This window comes from Acomys minous (genome assembly GCF_964271855.1).
Source record: "Acomys minous genome assembly, chromosome: 3".
Classification (NCBI taxonomy): domain Eukaryota; kingdom Metazoa; phylum Chordata; class Mammalia; order Rodentia; family Muridae; genus Acomys; species Acomys minous.
In genome coordinates this window covers 141,786,550-141,807,203 of record NC_140485.1, presented here as the reverse complement: position 1 = coordinate 141,807,203, position 20,654 = coordinate 141,786,550, and the positions used below count along the sequence as shown (strand labels likewise).

The 20,654-nt window shown below is 45.4% G+C and overlaps 1 protein-coding gene across 2 annotated transcripts in view; it reads left to right on the top strand.

The window, feature by feature from the left end:
* LOC311593551 (uncharacterized protein) overlaps positions 1–20,654 on the top strand; it is a 303,384-nt gene that overhangs the window by 20,513 nt on the left and 262,217 nt on the right. Inside the window, exons 3-4 of one of the 2 annotated variants that reach the window (XM_084774924.1) lie at positions 12,626–12,798; positions 15,848–15,986. In XM_084774924.1, coding sequence (XP_084631050.1) covers positions 12,785–12,798; positions 15,848–15,986 — 153 coding nt within the window. In that variant the 5' untranslated portion in view covers positions 12,626–12,784. The remainder of the gene's footprint in view (positions 1–12,625; positions 12,799–15,847; positions 15,987–20,654) is intronic. The other variant, XR_014777748.1, reaches the window with a different exon arrangement.

Sequence of the window (20,654 nt, the reverse complement as noted above, 5' to 3'; positions counted from 1 at the left end):
TCATTGGTACCTGCTGCCTCAGTGAGTGGGGCGTTTTATTCCTCCTGATTGTGTCACTTCTGCAGTTTCCACATGAATCTACCAGGTATATATTTCTAGTGTTTGTTCTGTTTGCTTCTTGGGTTGGCCCTGTGGTATCAGTGGTGATTTGAAAGGGAAAAGTCCCTTCCAGGCTTGAACACTTGGTCAACAGTTGGTGACGCTGTTGGGAGAGGTTTAGGAAGTGAGGTCTTGCTGAAGGAAGTGCGTCACTGGGGGCGGGCTTTGAGAGTGCACAGCCTGATCCCACCTCCAGCTCTCTCTCTGCTCTATGTTTGCTGTTGACAGTGTAATTTCTCACCTTCCCGCTCCTGACACCAAACCTGCTGTTTGCTGCCACACTTCCAGGCTGTGATCCTGTCTGTGGACTCTGTCTCTCTGGAGTCGTAAGTCAAACAAGATTTTTTTTTCTCCCATAGCTGTTCTTGGTCATGGGGTTTTATCACAGTGGCAGGAATGCCACTAATGCAGTATTTAGCATCCACTTTCCCAAGCCTACAGTTGCTAGCACCATGTTTTTTCTCTGCCTTTCTTTCTGTAAAATCTTGTTACATGTACTGTGCCTATGTGGTTGGCCCACATTTGTTGGGTATTTTTCTCTGCGTGCGCGCACGCACGCGCACACACACACACACACACACACACACACACACACACACTTTCTACTCTTTGCACCTCAGTTTTAGAGGTTTCCCTTGTAGTTTCTTTAACCAAAGACATTTTCATATCTATCTGTGTATTTTTATAACTAATATTTTCTTATTTCTTCTTGGTTCCTTCTTAGAGGGTTTTTTTCCCTCTCAAAAACTTAAAAGTGTGTGTGTGTGTGTGTGTGTGTGTGTGTGTCTGTGTGTACATGCATCTTCTCCACCTTCCTAATGCTGCAACCTTTTAGCACAGTTCCTCATATTTTATGGTGACCCCCAACCATAAAAATTATTTTTGTTGATACTTCTGTCATGAAACTGACATTTCACTACTGTTATGAATCATAATGTATTACCTGTGTTTTCCCACAGTCCTAGGTGACCTCTGTGAAAGGGTCATTTTATCCCCAAAGGAGTCTTGACCTACAGGCTGAGAGTCCTTGCCCTGCTAAGGGCTTTCTGGGTATCTCTCTCGCCCAAGGGAGACTTAAGTAAGACAGGAGTCTGAAAGCTTTTTTTTCTTATCTGTCATAATTGCGTTGTCAGATCAAGGTAGTGGTATAGCTCTATTCAAATTATTTACCTGTGTACATGTATGTGAGTATGGCTCTGGAAGTTAAAGAACAACTTGCTCCAGTTGGTTCTCTCCTGCCACCATGTCACAAGTCTTGGTGACAGTTGCCTTTACCTACTGAGTCCTCTTACTGCTCCCCTCCCCCACTTTTCTTTGAGTTTCTACTTCTTTGCCTATGATTTCCACATGTGCTATTTTCTATGACTGCCTATAAAATATTAATCAGAATTCTTCAGAATACCTGGTCTGACAATTTAAAATTCTCTGTGCGTGTGAGCCTGGCTCTGCCTCCTGATTTGTCTCATTGGAATACTTAGGAATGGCTCGTGACCTTATATAGAAAGCCAAGTAGAATGTTTTGACTAAAAAGAGGACTAAAGAGACAATTTTTTCCAGTTGAAGATTGTGGTGCCAGAACAGGTTGTTGTTGTTGTTTTTGTTTTGTTTTGTTTTTTTTGTCAACTTGACACAAGCTAGTGTCATGGGGGAATAGGGAACATCAAATGAAGCACTGTCACTAAGGGGTTGGCACCTGGGCAAGCCTTTTCTTGATTAGTTCTTGATGTGGGGGTGCCCATCCTACTGTGAGTAGTGCCACCCCAGGAAGCAGGTCCTGGGTGCTAGGATAAATCAGGCTAAGCAAGCCATGGAGAGCTAGCTAGTAAGCCGAACTCTAAATTCTCCGCTTCAGTTGTCACCTCCAGGTCTCTGCCTTGAGTTCCTGCCTTGACTTAACTCAGTGATGGACTGTGATGAGGGAGAGCAAGATGGAAGTAACCTTTCTTCTCTCAAGTTGGCTTTGGTCAGTGTTTTACCGCAGAAATCAGACTAGAACAGCCTTGCTTACCTGGCTACAAGGGAGTCCTGAATAGTCTGAGCCCAAGGCTATCTACTGTTATCTCCTGATAGTGCGCTGGGACTCTGTTGGAGTGGAGGCAGGCATAGAAAGAGGGGAATGCTGTACGCTGAGATTGTATCTTTATCTTCTTGTCAGTTGTACATATTTCTGTTTTGTGTACATTGCATGCATGGTTTTGTTGCACACATATACAGTAAGGTGATTCTGGCAGGTAGCAGGTAAGTGGACTCCTCCACCTTAGCTCAGCCAATGTCTCCAAAGCCTGTGGTGGATAGCTCTTCACTCATACAGTCATGTTCCAGCAAGCTCCAGCACAGAAGGCTCCTCAAAGTACAGTCTGAGGAAAACTGAGAGCCTGAGTTCTTTGTGAGAAGATTGTGTTTCTCACCGAGAGGCACTAGGAATTCTCCCCCCAATTTCCCCTTTGGAGAACCTGTGAGACTCCTGGTACCAAACTCAGTCCCACGTAGGCCCCTAAAACTGGAGGTCTAATCTCAGAGCTCGCCACAATTGATCTGTAGGTGAAAATGCTCTCCCATAAGACCTTAAAAGGGCTTTAGCTGTGGGCATCTGCTTCCACCTCTGCTCAGGGAAGTGCGGATGCCCACAGCTTCTCCAAATTTAACCATCTCACCCATTTTCCAGGCTATGGTTTGCTTTGCCTTCTCAGTTTTCTCATGGAACTAAGAAAAGTCATTTTCAGCTTGTTCACACTCTTCTTACGCAGCAGAAATGGTGATTTCTCGCTCTGCGTGGTATTGGACCACTGTGCACAAAGGGTTGACAGGTACTACTTAGGTACTGCTGCTGGGCAACATGGTTCTTGGGAAGATGAGTAGAGACCCCTACTCACCCCACTAACTGATGACAGACCAAGTAGTGCCGCCACCAAAGTCCAACTTGGCCACCGATGAGTTGTCAGGGTTATTTACAGAAACATGGGCGAGGGGTTACTTACAGGGGCCTGGATGACTCAGCGACAGACAGCTGCATCCCCCAATCCCACCCAAGCATAGTGATGACCAAGGAAAGCTGGAACCCTAGAACTCTTAGCAGGATATTATGAGCAGCTGAACAGGTCTCAGAGTCTCCTTGGAAGTCTTTATTGCTTATAAAATCCTGGATGGGGAGGAGTCTTGTGAATCTGCAAAGTTTCTGGGACTTCCTGAGACTTCTGAGCTGTTTACTTCTTGAGTCCTTAGAAGCCTCCCCTTAGAACATTCCCAGTCTTAAAGCGCTTCCCCCATGGATGGAATGTTTCACATTGGAGACCACTGATACTCAGCAGCCTCAGATAGTTGCCTTCTCGTCATCTCATTCTTGTGGGTGCTGTCATGTGATCAGAATATGCTTAGTAGTTTCCTGTGTAGAAATGATGCCATGTCTCAAGTTCTTTACAATTTGTGTGCAACTTGAGCTAAACATCATGAAAGATAGATCTGAAAATATTACTGACCTATTTTCAGTGGCATGGCTAAAACCATGAACCAAATTTTACCATATACATGTATGTGTGTGATACATAATTTTATATACATTACATTTACATACATGATGATACATATACACATATAAATGTATTCAATAATATTTATAAGCAAGGATATATTTACATGTTCAGATTCAAAGATACTTGATATAAGCATTAATTTTATTTTTATGTAGCTGTTACTTATATACCCCATGCATCCACATTTGTAGGAGGAAAGTGAATTATAAAAGCTGTAGATCAATACAAATTTTACATATGTTAAATTGAACATACAAGCCTGAAGTCTTGTTCCTTTTCAACCTGACATATCTATGAGTGCTTCTCAAGGTGGCCTGATTTGATGGCTGAACACAGTTTGGAAGCATACATACTGTGGAGCAAGCTTTGCGTCTGACACCGTAAGCTGGGCACTGTCTTTGAGCCTCCATCCTTCACTTCCCCAGCAGTGACGAGGTCTGCGATGTGTGCCTCGCACTGTGCGTGGGGACAGCGCGGGGACAGCGTGTGGGGTTAGCGCTGCCTGTGATGTTTCACCACTTTTGTGTTTACTTCTTTTCTGCTCTTTGATTTATGTCATATTTGATTCCACTTTTAAAACCTTAGAAACACGACAGAATCCGTACTCTCAGCCTGCCCAGGGCTTTCTGGGTTTTCCTTTCTGTTTTCCAGTCCTTTCTTAATCACCTTCCGAGGTCTAACGTCGCAAGGTCATAGCCTCATTGCTGTTTCTTTCCATCTGGGAGAAAAGGAGAAGCCGCTTAATGCCTTCTCTGTCCCCATAAATGAATTTTTTCTAAATCAGATCTACAAAGATTAAAACATGTACTAAGCAGCAATAGTGGTTCAGCGAGTTAGTATTTTTTATTCTGGGGAAGATCAAATTATTTGCTTATTTTCTTTGTTGTTTGGATTTTGAAACAGGGTCTCCAGTCTACCAGACTATCCTGGAACTCACTGGTAGTCCAGGCTAGCCTTTAACTGTGAGCTATCCCCCTGCTGCAACCTTCTTAGTGCTGGAGCTGAAGGCTTGTGTCATCATTCTTGTTCGGTTTCTTTTGCAAGAACATCCAGATTACACACACATACACATACAGACATAGACAGACACATGCACACATATGTATACACACACATATACATATATTTTATATGTATATACACATATATGTATACACACATATACATACACACATATACAGAAATATGTCTCTATGCACATAAACATATATGTATATACCACACACATATATACACTCATATGCATATGTGCACACATACATTTATATGTATATATACATATATGTTTACACATAGACAGATATATGTTTACATGTAAACATATTTATGTATACACCACATGCACATATATACCCATATACATACTGTATGCATATTTATATGGACATGCATAGATATGTATATATCATACATATACACTCATGCACACATATACACATGTATATGTGTTTATATGTAAATATACATATATGTACACACCCCACATAATACATATACCTATATGCATATATGTACATGTGTATGTTTATATGTATATACACATATATGTGTACACCCCTCACATATTTTTTGAAAACCACTGAGGTATTAAAATGGATGTTATCATTTCTAGAACCTAGAGAAATATAAATATGGGCCAATGTTGATATAAAATTATACTTATTGATAATAACAGAAAAATAGGAAAAGTCCTTAGGTCTAAATATTAGGTAATAACTACATACACACACACACACACACACACACACACACACACACACCTTCATCATAAGAAGTGACAGTCATCAAAGGAAATATATTAAATAATTTATGAGAAAATATAGACACAACTCATACATCAACATTCCTCACACATGCATGTGTACATAATCAACAAGTTCATATGAAAAAAAATTAAAAATGCCACTGTGGGTGAACTTCATCTAGAATCCTTCTGTCTTCACACATTTTTCTAGTTCCATGTTTTTATGATTCCAATAAAAATAAATATGAAAACACCAGAGGTAAAAAGTTAGCCTCTCACTTTAGAAGCACCATTTAGAAAGGTCATCTGCTCTAATGATTCTGTTCAGAGGTGAGGTGAGGTGTGTGTGTGGGGGGGGTATGCTGTCCGGCGTGTGTGGTGGGTGCATGGTATGTTTCTGGCGCTCTTACTTTAGCGTTTGACTTTGTGCCCCTGAGACAACACAGTGGGCAGAAGAGCCCAAAGGGTGGGTGCACAGTGAACCCCGAGCCCCTGGATCCTCTGCCCAGGACCCCCTCCCCCATTTTGCTCTCTGGAGCTCTGCAGCCAACCTTAGAGTTTTCCTGGTGGCTGTCCTTAGCAGCTGCGGCCGCATCCCAGTTGCTTTCCCGCACCCTCTGGGGCAGCAGGAAGAGGGCGCCAGGCACCTGCTTCTTCAGCGAGCGCTGTGGGTGTGCTTGTTGTAGCTCCTGGAGCCTGTGCCTGCAGGAAAAGGGTCTTTAGAATTACACATTGATGCCCACCGTTTTGGATCTGTTGTTATTCCCCCCTTTCTCTGAGGAAAGAGAGCTAAAAGTGGGTGCAGAAATACAGTCTTCAGTCTAGTGGCTGGAAAGTCACCGTCCAGTCGTTAAGAGGTTAACAAGACAGCATCAAGACGAAGTAAAGTAGTGAGGAGCGCCCCTCAACATCACAGGAGATGCATGGTAAACAACAGGGGAGCAAAACTGCTCAGACCTGCTGGAGTCATGAACTTTTCCTGCTCTGCGCCTCTGGTGGCGTCACTGCATTTGCACACCAAGGTCTCTCTTACCTCCGAGGCCTGGAAACCATAGCTCTCCCGTGGTTGCTCCTTGCCTGGCTTCCAGAGCCTCCAGGGATCTGCGAGTCTCTAGCTGTGAGCCCAAGGCTGCTTTGTCCCCTCAATCTCGCTAGCCTGGTGCTTTGAGGAGGGTCCAGGGCAGGTCTGCGTGGGGGGGGGGGGGAGGGGCGAGGGGGGCGCTTCTAGACAAGGCAGCACCTTAGCCCTGTTCTGTGCACCTCTGTTTTGAGAATCTGCTCTCTGGACCTACCTGGGCTCCACCACCCAAATTAGCTTGATGCGCTACGGAAATCTCAGCTCAATCTAGAGGCAGCGGTAGCAAAGGAGAAATACTACTTCGAGTTAAATCGGGGCGGGGGTGGGAGGGAGACAAAAGAAACGTGCCAAATTTATTTTCCTCATCCTGGGACTGCAAGCAGAGCAGAGCAGTGGGGGCAATGCAGTGTGGAGGTGCGTGTCACAAGCAGAGTGACTGGAACAGGCTTGGATTTTAGGTAAAAATAAATCATATTCTTGTCAAACTGCAAAGGGCACATTGATTTACCGTGCGAAGGCGAAGTAGCACTGTCCAATAATTAGCTCAAATTTAACCACAGGTTCGCTCTGTGCATCCTTTCCTGTCTCGTGTATATTTCCTTTAAATTTATCCATCAGTTTAAATAGGGCACTAGGTCCGTTCCGCCTTCCACCTGTGCTCTCGGTATTTCCCTGCGTGTCTGCCAGTTTGTGGGATGCCTGCAGCTAAGATGAATCAGAAGACAAAGAGAGCGAAGACGGGTCCGTGAATGCCCAAGGTGAGCTGTGACCTAAAATGAGACCCGTTCTAAGGAAAGACAGATCGAATGTGTCGCGCGTGCTGAAGACCTATCTTGGCCAGCAGATGGCAGCAGAGCTCTGGGTTCCCACCACTGTGGGAACCTCCCCCGCCCCCATTCCCTTATCAGAACGGTCCTACCTGCCCACTGTGACAATGACCCCAGGATGGCATCTTTGCTCTATGTATGGCTAGCATCTCTCCCTTTTACTACAAATCTACGATGTTAATTCAGAGGACAGCATTCGCTGGAAGGAACATCCAGCTTACTTTAAAAAGGAAAAATAGAGTTTAAGGCAGAGTGGACAATCTCGCAGAACAAAATGGGGGAGGGTTCTGTTTTTTCCTTTTTTTTTTTTTTTTTCAGCTTGTCAAGTCGATTTTTACCCCATAATCAAACCAGAAATGTTTTGGTTAAAAGTGTGTTTGCAACCGATTCCTAGCAGGAGGCCATGTAAGACTTTAATCTCATCATTTGGGAGGCAGAGTCAGGAGAAGCTCTGTGAGTTCAAAGCCAGCCTGGTTTACGTAGTAAGTTCCAGGTCAGCCAGCTACAAAATAAGACCATGCCTATAAACAAACAAACAAACTGGCCTCTCATGGTCTACCCATATTTAATAAGATTCTACGCCTGAACTGTTTCTAAATACCCTCTCGACCTAATATAATTAGACATAGTGCCCTGAACCAAATTTCACATTTTCCTTAAAACCACAGTCCAAGATTTTCCAGTTCTTCCCAGCTTTATTTTTAATGGCTTAATGATTTTTCAATTTGGGGAATGATAAGATGGAACAAAGTGATGACTGCTGGCCTTGTACAGGTTTATTTAAATTAAGGTTAAATTGATGAGATGAAAGGGGGTGGTGGGCTGGGTGGGATTTCCCCCTCAGCATTCTTGGAGCACAAATGAAGGTTTGGCTTGCCAGAAAGTGTCATAACCTCCCAAAACCCTAGATGGCGCTGCAGAGTCACTATACAATTTCAGTTGCCAGTTTGAACACTCTTTGATCCTACATTATTATTATTTTTTCCAGTTTCTGGAGAGCTTGCATCAGAAAAATACCAAAAAGAGCAGATATTTTTAAAAATGCAGTATTGTCAATGAAATCATGGAAATTGACGTCTGAGAAAGATGAGATAGGCACACTTACCCGTGTTTAAATTTAGATTCCACATTTAGATTAATTCTCAACCAAGTATAACAGTCTAAAGTGTCCTGGAAATACTTAATGGCCTTTTGCTGCGGCGTTAATGAATTGCATGAAATTGAAATGAGATTTGCTTGGACTCTACCATCCGGTGGAAGAAGGCACAGCTTGTCCTAAATAGACTGCGAGTATATTTCACGCATGTGGTCTGCTATGGAATATGCTTAGTGTAGGGGTACGTGTGTGTGCACGCATGTGTGCGTGCATACGTGCATGTGTGCACATGTGTGTGCATGTGCTAGTGAGTATGTATGTATGTATGTATGTATGTATGTATGTATGTATGTATGAAGTGTCTTCATCTCCTTTTAGCAAACAATCAGATCCTAGTATAAGGCAAGCTGTTTAAAGCCAGGTGCACAGCTATGCACCAACCCACACCTGGGCCACGTTTCCTCCATCGCTCACTGGGTACATAGACAATTTTAAAAGCATGCCGATGTTTGTCAAGAACAGACACATTGGAACAACGCTCCCCAGCTGCGCGTTAAACAGTGAGGTGGCAAACAGTTAGAGCATCTATGAGGTTGAAACAGGGTGAGTTTTTATGGGAAATTTCTTGTGACTATTTACAGAGCCATTCAGCCAGAAGGAGGTTCTTTCCAATGAAGTACAAGTCATAAGCTCTGGGGACACAGACTTTCTCTTTTCACACCATTCAGTGTGCACTGAGTGACAGCTGTCACGGCTGACTCAGGCGAGGCATTGTGAAGACGGGTGGTCTCTAACTATGGCCGCTCCGACTCTTCTGCTAGGCTCCTGATTCCATGGTTGCAAGCTCACCTCTCCCATCAGCCTCCAACATCTGCCTCACTTCCGTTCGGAGCACAGCGGCTTTCTGTTCAAGCCTCACAGATCTGTGCACATACGTAGCCACCACTCTGCAGTGTGTGAATCTCCTGCCACGGAAACATTGCACCGCACATTATGACCTTTATCCGCACACAATTCCTCCTCAGAAGACATGGTTTCCACCTTACCGATGAAAACATCAAGATTCTGAGAGTGTAAGCAACCTGCCCTTGGTATCGAAGACATACATAACAAGGTAAAATCCTCACCCCGTCTGATTCTTAATCTTATGTTGCTAACAGCTGCCAGAGGCCTCATTATAGTGCCTGAGAATCAACTCTACCAAAGAGTGTGCTAGCAGAGTTCTGGCTAAAACACCCTGCACGGCTTCAGCTCCCCCCTCGATCTATTGTGCCTCTGCAGTGTGCCTGATCCATTAGCAGCATCTCTTTGGGAGCTGACTTTGTATCAGCTACTTTTGGGGTGGGGGGTTCCCAGCCTAGAGAAAACTCACCTTCTGATCTGACTTAGAATGTGAGTTACATGTCTGTAACGTGTCAGTGACATGTTTGAACCAAGAAAGCCCTGATCACATGTTGCTAGACTATTCTGCTCATGTAGAAGTTTCACACACATAGTTCTGGTTAATTTTATAAGATTGGTGTGTGTGTGTGTGTGTGTGTGTGTGTGTGTATGTGTGTGTGTGTGTGTGTGTTGTGTGTTGTGTGTGTGTGTGTTTCAAAAAATGCAACAGGTGCTATCCCAGACTGCCCCATGGACAGGCACACCTTAGAAGCCAGGCTTCAGACTTCCCTCTGTGCCAGATGGACTCTTGAAGCCTTGTCACCAGTTTGTCCCCTGCAGGTATGAGTTCCAGATTTGACCAGGGGCAAATAAGACCCTGAGGCCCAGGAATCCGTGATGCTAGCACCTGTGGGCTGAGCCTCTGTGGTTACCTTGGCATTGGCTATGATGCAGTAGTTCTAGGATCTAAGCCTGATGCTCTGACTGAGTCTCTAGTTATGCTTAGTTCTGGATCGACCCCAGTACCTCCAGGCTAAAAGGTATACCGCAGTGCCAAGCAAATTCTGTAGCCCTTAGGCCACCACCTAGTTAGCAACCTCAAGGAAACCCTCTGAGAAAGAGATTACATCCCACCAAGAGCTAAGCACATCCCTGCAGCCTGAACTTTAAGTCTACACAGTGTCAAGTCCACAGAATTGGCCTGTGTGGACTCAAGCTCACAGCCTGACCAAAGTTGGAATGTCTCCCACAGCCTCACGTTTCTGTTTGTCTCCTGTAGATTTATGTTCTAGGAGACTTGGGTCCAGAGTGTTCTAATAAACCCAAGAACTGATCAGACCCTTATGTTTCCTAAGACCAAAGACCCAGGTCCTAGGCTCCAGCCTTGTAGCCTACAACCCAGGAAGTCCTCAAATCCGTGTTCCAGGCTCCCCCTTATAGCCCAGAACCCAGAATAATCCTCTTGGATCTAGCTTCTCAAACACCAACACCCCAGCTCCTAGACACTCCAATGGAAACAGACTGTGCAGTTCCCCACAGCTGTAGGTTCCAAGAAAATACTACTGGGTTCCAGGCACCAGTATATCACCTATGGTTCTAAGTTCTAGACTAGACCTGTGGCTCCAAACTCCATCATAGGGCCTACCTGGAGGTAGTCCCGGTTATAGAATGGTGCCCCTAACGCCAGGCTCAGAGGGCCAGGTTTTGGCTTATTTCATATCTAGGGTCTAGGGCAACTAAGTAGGCCTTGGTGACGAGCCACATCATACAGGTCCAGAACTGTAACCACTCCCACAACTCAAGATTTATTCCCATTACTGTGGTTCAGACTCCTCTTTTACCCTGATTCTAGCAAAACCTCCTTGAACTCAGATGTTGGTCCTCTTTGTGGACTCAAATGCCAGAGAGATACCAAAATCATCAAGATCAGGCCCACACCAGTGCCAGGCCAGAACTAGACCACATGGACAGAAGTTTCAGGGCCCTTCATGGACCCAGCCTCCAGGAGAGCTCAGGGAAGCAGTAAGCAGCTAATTTCCAGAAGAACCCATCTTCCTGTCTGACCACCACGCAGGATGATCCAACAGCCTACCCAACACCCTACCATCACCTGCATTTTCAGGCCATGCCAGGAGGCCGTCCTGGAATCTGTGGACTGGCTAACTGAGGAAGACCATCCCAAATAAGGACAGATGTTGAAGACTAAACCAAATCTCCACTCCTTCACATATATGGGCAGCCTTGTCAGGAAACAACAAACTGGGAAAACAAGGAAATTGTAACAACAGAAATATCCCATTTCTAGGAAAATGATGAGCCTCTAGCAAAGAACTCACAATAACCATCTGAACACACTCGCAGGGTTTGAAACAGAATTCAGTGAAATTGTGCAAAGAGAAAAGTGACCACAAAAGGAAACTTAACATGCATAATAATAATAATAATAATAATAATAATAATAATAATAATAACAACAACAACAACAACAACAACAACAACAATAACAGCTTCTGGGAGGGCCAGTTTTCTTTACCAAGGTAGCGCTGAGGAGGTCTGCCATGGCCAAACCCCCAAGAATATTATTATTATTATTATTTATACACATCAAATTCTGAAGAGGTAAAATACAGTGAATAAGGGAGGATGTACAGCTCAGCAATGGCAGAAATGACCATGTTGAAGAAACAGTCATTGAGCTTGAAGATAAATCATTTGAAAAACGTGTAGCTGAAAAAAGAACACAGCTCCACATGACTGCTAATGACTTATACCAATAGATTAATGTATTAATTAATCCCCATCCCTCTTTGGAGATACTCACATTAGCAGTTGGTGGTTAACACAGAAACAGACGCACAGCCCCTCGGTGTGCGAGGATGGGGGACTCTGCGGTGCTCAGCCCTAAATGGGGGGCATGTGTTTCAATAGGAGGAATCATTTTGGAAGAAGCGTAAGGACCAGTGATGGTTGCTAATGATGAGGAAACTGTTTTGTACACACAACAGGAGGGCTGCACATACGAGCACATATGAACACATATGAACTCACAGCAGTTGTGATTGTGTGGATAAGACTCTTGCAAGTTTAAACAAAACCAGATCTCAATATGGAGTAGGAAGGGGGACAGGAAGTCCCGCCCCTTGATGAGGAGCTATGGGTGATTGATAGCTTCGGGGGGGGGGCAGTTTTCTCTATCAAGGTAGCACTGAGGAAGTCCACCATGGCCAAACCCCCAAGAGTATCTGGGCGGCACAAATTGGATTTGACTGGTTAAAAAACAAAGGACCTGAAGTTGGATGAGTAGGGAAGGGGTTGGATCTGGCAGGAGGAGGTGATTATGGTCAAATACATTGTACACAATTCTCACAGGACTGATTCAAGGAACAAAAAGAAGAACCACAGGAAAAGAGGCCTCACAGGTCAGTGCAACAGCAGCCAAAGCACAGGTTTGTCTTAGAGGACTGGAGAGTGATGAGTGGACAGAAAACCCATGCAAGCTAACAACAATGTAAACCTTCAAATTGGGAAATGCGGATATCCAGGTAAGATGAAAATTAGTTGTATTTTTCACAGAAACGTAGAGGAAAAATTCTGGCATTACATGGAACCCTGGGCCATCACAAAGTACGAAAGCAACCTGGAGCTCAAAGGATGAAAGCGTCACCCCACATTGTTGGCATGGCCACTGCAAAGCCGAGGGAATTGGCCAGCGTTCCACGGGCATCGGCTTGATAAGCTCTGGGGTGGAACGGCAAGTCCAGAGGCAAAGACCCTCAGCGAAGAGTTTGAGGAGCCCAGAGTTGGGGAACTAGATTAAAAACCTGGAACTGTGAAACTGCTGGAAGAAAACAGGGCCAATGCTCCCCAGCTGGTTAGGGAAATGACTTCTATAAAAGAATGTTAAAGTCCAGGCATCACTGTCCAAAGAAACAGATGTGCGCGTGTAGCTTAGCGTTCGAGCACAGGCCAGGATATACAGTGACGACACAGCCACAGAACAAGAGGAGGCGCCTATGAGTCACACATCTCAGAGATCTAAGATGGTGAGGCTCAGATGCTCCTCAGTAAGAAGGCTAAAAGTCAGAGGAAGGAAAAGCAAAGGATCAGGGTGACACACACACAAAGGGACAAGAAGTGACTGGGAAGGACCATTTGACGTGGTCTGGATGCGGCCCGAATGTAAATGTCGCTTTATTTCCTCTGATGGAGGGATGAGATGACAGCCATACCCAAGCTGTGCAAATACAAGGCTTGGGCTGAGCCCAGAGTGTTTCTTTATCTGTTCTAACTATCCCCAGGCCTATGCCTGGAAGCTTCTAGCCTCTGTACAATCTAATCTTCCAAACTGACTGATTCAATCTGGCTTCCCTTGACTTCTCATTGAATTGCTCTGCTTGGCCTCATACTAACACCAGCAATCTGCTCTAATCTTCTGGCTGCGTCTTCTTCTCTGGCTCCTTCTGTCTTCACCTGTGTCTACTTTGTTCTCTTTGCAACCCATCTCTGTAAAACTGTCCCGGTAAAACTGCCACACAGCCACACCGCCACCAGTGTCTAGCCTGCTCTCTCTCTCTCTCTCTCTCTCTCTCTCTCTCTCTCTCTCTCTCTCTCTCTCTCTCTCTCTCTCTCTCTCTCTCTCCTCTCTTTTCTGTGCTGTTCTTGTGGGTATATCCCATATCTGACTCATTCTGCCAAACCTTTCTCTGATTGGACACTTCGTCTGCCTCTCAGCTACATGTCACTTTCAAACATGAACCTTACCTTCAGTGTTAGGAACTAAAGGTGTGTATTAATGGAGTGTCTGTACTCCAGCCAAATCATATTGTAATTCAGGATGTGTCTGTTTTCCAGCTAAATCTTATCTTTGGATGGGATGCCTTGCCAAAACAGCCATGTTTCTGGATTAAAATTCCTCTACACCTGAGCATTTCTTGGCTGTTGTTTCTTTGAAGAATCTTCAGACCTGACTCCATCATGAGGGCTCCTCCCTGGTAGCTGAGAAGAGGCTTTTCAGGGTGGACAACATGAGCAGCTGTCAGCCCCTTCACTTCCGCTCTATCCACCGTCTCAAGGCACCGCAGTGATGTTGTCTGTGGAGACACCTTTGCCTAACGCTGTAGTTGGCTCATTGATCTTGAATGTTACAGGCTCCAGAACTTTGAGAAACAACTTCCTGTCATAATGGTCTAATCTTAGGTATCCCATCGCAGACTAAACAGTGCATACAATCACTAAAACCAGAAAAAAAATACAAATTAAAACCACCACGGTATATCTGCTCTCTTGTAGTTAGAGTTATGTTCACACATAGGAAAGATAAGTGTTAGGGGGTGGCAGAGGGAGAGGGATGCCTTCACCATGTTGGTGGGGAAGGAAATCAGAACATCCATCATGGAAAATGTTATGTCTCTTTCTGCCAGGAGTTGTGCTATTGGGCTGTTATGTAAAGGAGTTGAAATCAAGGGGGCATCATACTCCTGTCGTGGCCTTAGTCTCAATAGACAAGTTCCAGTGGCAACAGAAGGGTCTGTTGTTGACCTAAAGAGTTGAGTAAGCGTGTGGGAGCATGGGTGCATGCATGCAAGCATGTATGTGCTCCGTTTACTGTGACACGGATGCAGCCGGAGAGCATTGTGTAAAATAAGCCACACTTAGAAGAGGAAGGACAGAAACAGGGTAGAAGGACAGTTATCGAGGGCTCAAGTGGCGGGTGGGTGTTTGGGGAGAAGCTAGGCCAAAAGACTGGATTTCAGTTAGGAGGAGGAGTTCAAGAGGTCGGAGGGACAGCCCGTGTGGTATGCGCCGCTAGTAACAGCTCATCTCAGTCTTGAAGATTGCAATGGGACTAGAGTTAAAAGCTCCCATCAAAACAATAATTATGCAAGGTAGCATGTGAGCTAATTAGCTTGATTAACCATTTCACAATGGAGCCGCATCTCCAAACACGCCATACATAAATGCAGGCCACTTTATGTCAAGTGAAAAAGACAAGTGCAGCTTGGGGAACAGTTCCCACCGTTAAGGACGCGCTCCTAGTGTGTTCTTGGTTCACACTTCGTTATTTTAGTATTAGCGTTTGTCTTTGTTTCAGGGGCGTGTTAAACTCATGTAACACATGAGTTATCACATTCTTCCTGTAGCATTTGCACCATTTTGAGATGTTTCATTCTTTAGGCAAGATCTCACTTTATATTCCAGGTTACCTTGGGATTTGCTCTGTAGCCCAGGCTGACCTAAAAATCCACAGTGTTTCTCTTGCCTCTGCCTTCTACCTCCTGTGATTGCAGAGCCCTTTCCTGTGTGTGGGCTTTGGCAGTTATCCTCAGGCGTGTGTGTGTGTGTGTGTGTGTGTGTAATGCTCTCTATCCTTTAACTAGAGAATGTTTTCTGTTTCCTCATGTCTTCGATGTGGATTTACAGGTAGCACAGTCTTAAATATTAGAAAGGCCATCTTAATCCAGTCATCTGTCTCAACTCGAGTGATTAGGCCTGTGCTGTTGGCCTGAGCTATTGGAGCGGGCTTGTTCTGCTATTTTACTACTTCCTGCTTATCCTGTTTAACGTCTCTGTGATCTGTTCTCTCCTCTGCAGGCTGCATTGTGAGGCGCAGTCCTGTTGTTGGAGGATTTGCTCAGAAGCCAGTGAAAGCCTGGGGTCCCTGCTGCTTTCTCAGCCCCAGGGTGTTGACAGCATGGTGGCCTTTACCACAGCCGAGCTTCCCGTTCTAAATGTGAGTTATTCTTCTCTGTCTCGGGCGTCCATGAGTGCCAAGACAGGTATAATCTGAAAATAGGAAAATAGCATTCAGCTCTATGGCAAGGGGCCTGTGCCTGTCACTCTGCTTTTCCAGCGCTTTCTTGCTGGGGTGGGCAGCTTGGCTGCAGAGCCCACAGTGCGCATGTGTGCTGTTTGCTTTTACGAAATCACTTCATTCTGCTGCCCGTGTCTTTCCCACTCACGATGCTGCTGCTAAGCCAGCACCTGGTGTTCTTCACTTTAATCCTCAGATCTCTGAAAGACTGTTTTATATTATGTTTTTAATCATTTGCTAAAGCCTTGTGTGCTTTGTACTGTCAAGAAGCCCGTGCCTTTGTAACCACTTAGCACCTCGCTGAAGTTAGACTATGTCCCAAATCATAGACTTTCTGTGAGGCGATGAGAGAGGTCCCGCCCAGCCCCGGGACAACATGCGCATGCGCAGTCCCACGTGCCCTCCTGGCAAGAGCTAGTTATCTACCTGTCTGCTTCATCCCATGCCTTTGGGAGGGAAAGCCCTAATCCCATCACTCTGGGGTCTGCTTCTCTTTCTCCTGGCTGCGGTCGTCGCACCTTTCTTCATCTAGGGACCTGCTAACTGGAGGAAGTTGGCTCCTTTGACTTTATGCTCAGGCTTCTCACGGCCTCCGAAAGGGTGGAAATGGAAGAGGCTCTTCTGACACCTTGCCGGTGCTCTGACCGCCTTTTCCCACGTGTACCTCAGCTTTTAACCAAAGTGTGAACTGGTGTGGGGAGACTGGAACAAGTCATGTGACACACTCGTAGTTTCTATTCTGAGCAGTGCCAATCAGATCTTTCTGGAATCGAAAATGAAACAGATTGGTCATGATTTGGCAGATGGTAGCAATCAACATATGAAAATGGTGGCCAGCCTCAGATACGGCAAGAAAGGTGTCTCAGGAGACCTATAAGTTTTGTGTTTCGATATTTTGTAATTTATCACGTAAACTCAAATGTAAAGCTTTGACCTTCCCAAGCCCAGTTCCTCAGTAGTCAACGGGAGCAGCTAATAGTGTGTAATTTAAGATGTGCAATATAACACATCTGTAAACACACCAACCCCACCCCCCAGCAATGTGAATAGCAATCTACTGATGGCGTGTGGGAAAATGGAAACATCCCTGTCCTGTTTGTTGTTATTCACCTATAATTATAAATCCAGGAGACTCATCTGAGAAAGACCAAGCTGGGGGTTAGTGATGACACAACACTGAAGAGTTCCTGACTTTTCTCAGCTGGGAGCGTGTAGTTCTGAGTGTTGGTTGACCACTGTGTGGAGAGATGTTCGTATGTTTATATGGCAGCAAATAAACACACAAAATACCCTGACTAAAATTGAGGCATGGGGGAGAAAATGGCACGGGTGCCCACTTTGACTTAGCTCTTTCTTGTCCCCACTGTCCATATACATGCACACACACACACACACACTCATGCACACATGCATGCATACATGCATGCATACATACACATGCACACACACATGCATGCACACACATGCATATACACATGCACATGCACGCACACACACACATGCACACTCACACACACAGGCACGTGCACACACACACACACACACACACACACACACACACACACACACACACATACATGCAGGAACTTTCCCATAAGAAGGAAAACCTTTGTCATCCGTGAGTTTCCCAGGCTCACTAATTTCTCCGTGGATATGAGTTGGCATTTCCTCTTCTGGTACCTGCGCAGCTGGCACTTCATCAGGAAATCTGCCAAAACCATCAGGAACACTTAACATGGGGTTCGGGCCAAATATATGCAATCAATTCAGATAGCTAAAGAAGAGAAAAATAGGAGAGGGATGGAGATAAATTGCATAAGACATCTAATTACCCTTCTCAGTTCATCCTCACTCATAAACACACACACACACACACACACACACACATACACACGCTCTCCTCACTAGAAACTTGAAAAGGAAAAGAGATCAAATAGTTATTTTCTTCACTCTTCAGTGCCGGGTTCACAACTCACAGATGTGGTGGGCCAGCCGCTGGCCTGCCCCATGCTGGTGCAGCAGGTGGAGACGATCCTCCCCTGGTTGCCCCAGAAGCTAGTGGGGGGACCACATGGGCAAATCAAAGTATCTAAACTAGACATACCCAAGGACACAGGAGGAAATAACTGGAAAGGTTTATGGCCTTTTCCCTTTCAGCCAAGGAAAGGGGACCCAGAGGCTTGTTTACTTCCTGACAACTCACCTCTGACAGCTGTGGACGAGGCACAAGGCCTTGAGACAGCATCCTGGACAGGTGAGGCAGTCACGGATTGCCTCCTACATCTACACTCACATGGGTGTGTACTGAGCAGGTGCCAGGCTTAGAAGATGCTGCCTTTGATTCCACAGCGGAGAGAGCCAACCCCAGATGCTGGGCTCCTGAACTCACGTGGAGCCCATTTATAAACACAGTCGAGAAATGGCCTGGTGCACACAGCTTGTGAAGTGTCTTGGCAGCGGGCCGTTCCACCACAGTCTGGCGTGGCCACATGCCCAGTGACCACTCAGAGAAGGTAGAGATTTAAACTGTTCTGTAGAGTTGAGGCAGGGGTTGTGTGAGGTTGACAGGAAAACAAGGCGTGTGCAGAAAAGACAAAAAAGTACAGGATGTGCAGTTACCTTTAGCAAAGAGACACTGGGGTTAAAATGTGTTCAGGACTAAAGTTGACCCTCTTCAGAGAGGTAGCCATCTCTGTGTCAGGGATCACTTATGGTCCGGGAGAGGAGCGTGGAAAGAACTGGTCCCCAGATCTTTTTTTTTTTTTTTTTTTGGATTAGTATCTGGAGTATTTTCCCCCATTTTCCTGGGGATAGAAGAGACATTTAACATCTTCCCATGCCTAACTTATACATTCCACTGCAGAGACATCTTTGGACTCAGTTTTGTGGGCAGACAGTTATCCATTTTGAGCAGCCAAGCCTGCTTCTTCTTCATAGACTAAACTCCATCTTCTCAGTGAGTCTTAGGCCCTGAATGGCCCTGACCATAGAGCAGCCTCTGGCCACTTTGGGAAGGGTAGTTATAGAAGACTTGGGTGAATAAAGAAGATGGATTCTCAAGCACATGGCATCTTCAGTTCCTGAGTGTCCTATAGTGCTAGTTTCCCAGGTGTGCTATGATATACTTGTTCCAGATGTGCAGGCTCCTGGGTATCTGATTCTGTGGAGGTCCTCTATGCTTTATGATGCTCACGTTTCCAGCTAGTTCATGCTATGCAGGTGCCCACGTTCAGCACCCAGGTGTGCCATAGTTTACAGGTCCCCTTGTGTACCACATTGTACAATTTCCCAGGTGTTCAGTGGTGGGCTGGCCTGTAAGTCTTTAGGCTTTCAGATGCACTGTGGCGCACAGGGGCCTAGGCATGTTGTGTATACTCTCTGAGGTGTGTTATGTCCAGGATCCCAAGTATGCAGATTCCCCCGCCGGGGGTGGGGGGGCAGGTCCATTCTCTGAGACTAGAGAGTCACAGTCATGGCTGGGTGTTCAGTTGTGGGGAAGCCCAGGAGGTGTGGCTGGTTTCTTTCCCTCACAGCAGAGATCCGTACAGAACATTGTGTTCCTTAAACACCAGAGCTCATTCTCAAGTTCCCTTGTTCTTCTTCAGTGGCCTCTGCTTTAGCTCCAACCTTCCATTCCTACCTTGGCCTCCTTCAACGATGGACTATGAAGAATAAGCTGAGATAGACACTTTCCTCTCCCAAGTCGTTATGGGTCAGTGTTTTATCACAGCAATGGGATCCTAACTAGAACAGTAGCAATTTAATGTCAGCGTCTCACAGTTGCAACTGTGAGTCATAAGAAAAGGTCATTTCCTATATGTGAAGTGTAGATCACACATTAATTTTCCAGTAGATTAACTTGATCAAAAATAGGAAAGAAAACAGATGCCTGGATGAAGAAAATAAGATGGCCACCTCCTTATTTTGAGCCCTCTATTTGACAACAGTTCTCTTCCCTGGAGAAGCCTTGGGTCCTCACTTGAGAACACGCTCGGCTTGAGATCTGCAGCTGCTCTGGGAGCTGATTCAGGACTTCCCTGGCCATGGTGCCACTCAGGGGGGGTGTGTGGCTGTAGAGCCCACCTTCCTCAGGAGGACAGACCAGGCGCCACAGAGACTCATATGCAGCACAGCCCTGAGGAGGACCACACACACTTTGACCATTGCCTGCACTCTCATTGCTACATTTTGCCTTGGAGATTTCCAGACTTCTTACTTTTATTATGCATGTATTAAGTTCTGGGCAACTGGAGATACTGAATAGAACCTTTTGTGACTTCTCTTGCTTCAGCAATTGCCTCCTTTGATTTCCCAGGGTACATGGGACATCCACCTTCTAGAGAGCACTGGAAAAGTACAAGAAGCAAATGTATGTGACTGTTCTGATCAGCTCCACCACAAAATAGTCTTACTAACGTCAGCTAAAGCCACTTCACAATCTTGTTATTCAACTGGTGAATTCAACCAAATGCTTTACAATATGTGAGTGTGCGTATAGCCTTAGCATTGCTGTCTAGCACCGCTGATTAACACAAACAACTTGTAAAGGAAGAGAGGCAGCAATACTACAGGCGTGGTGTAGTCAGT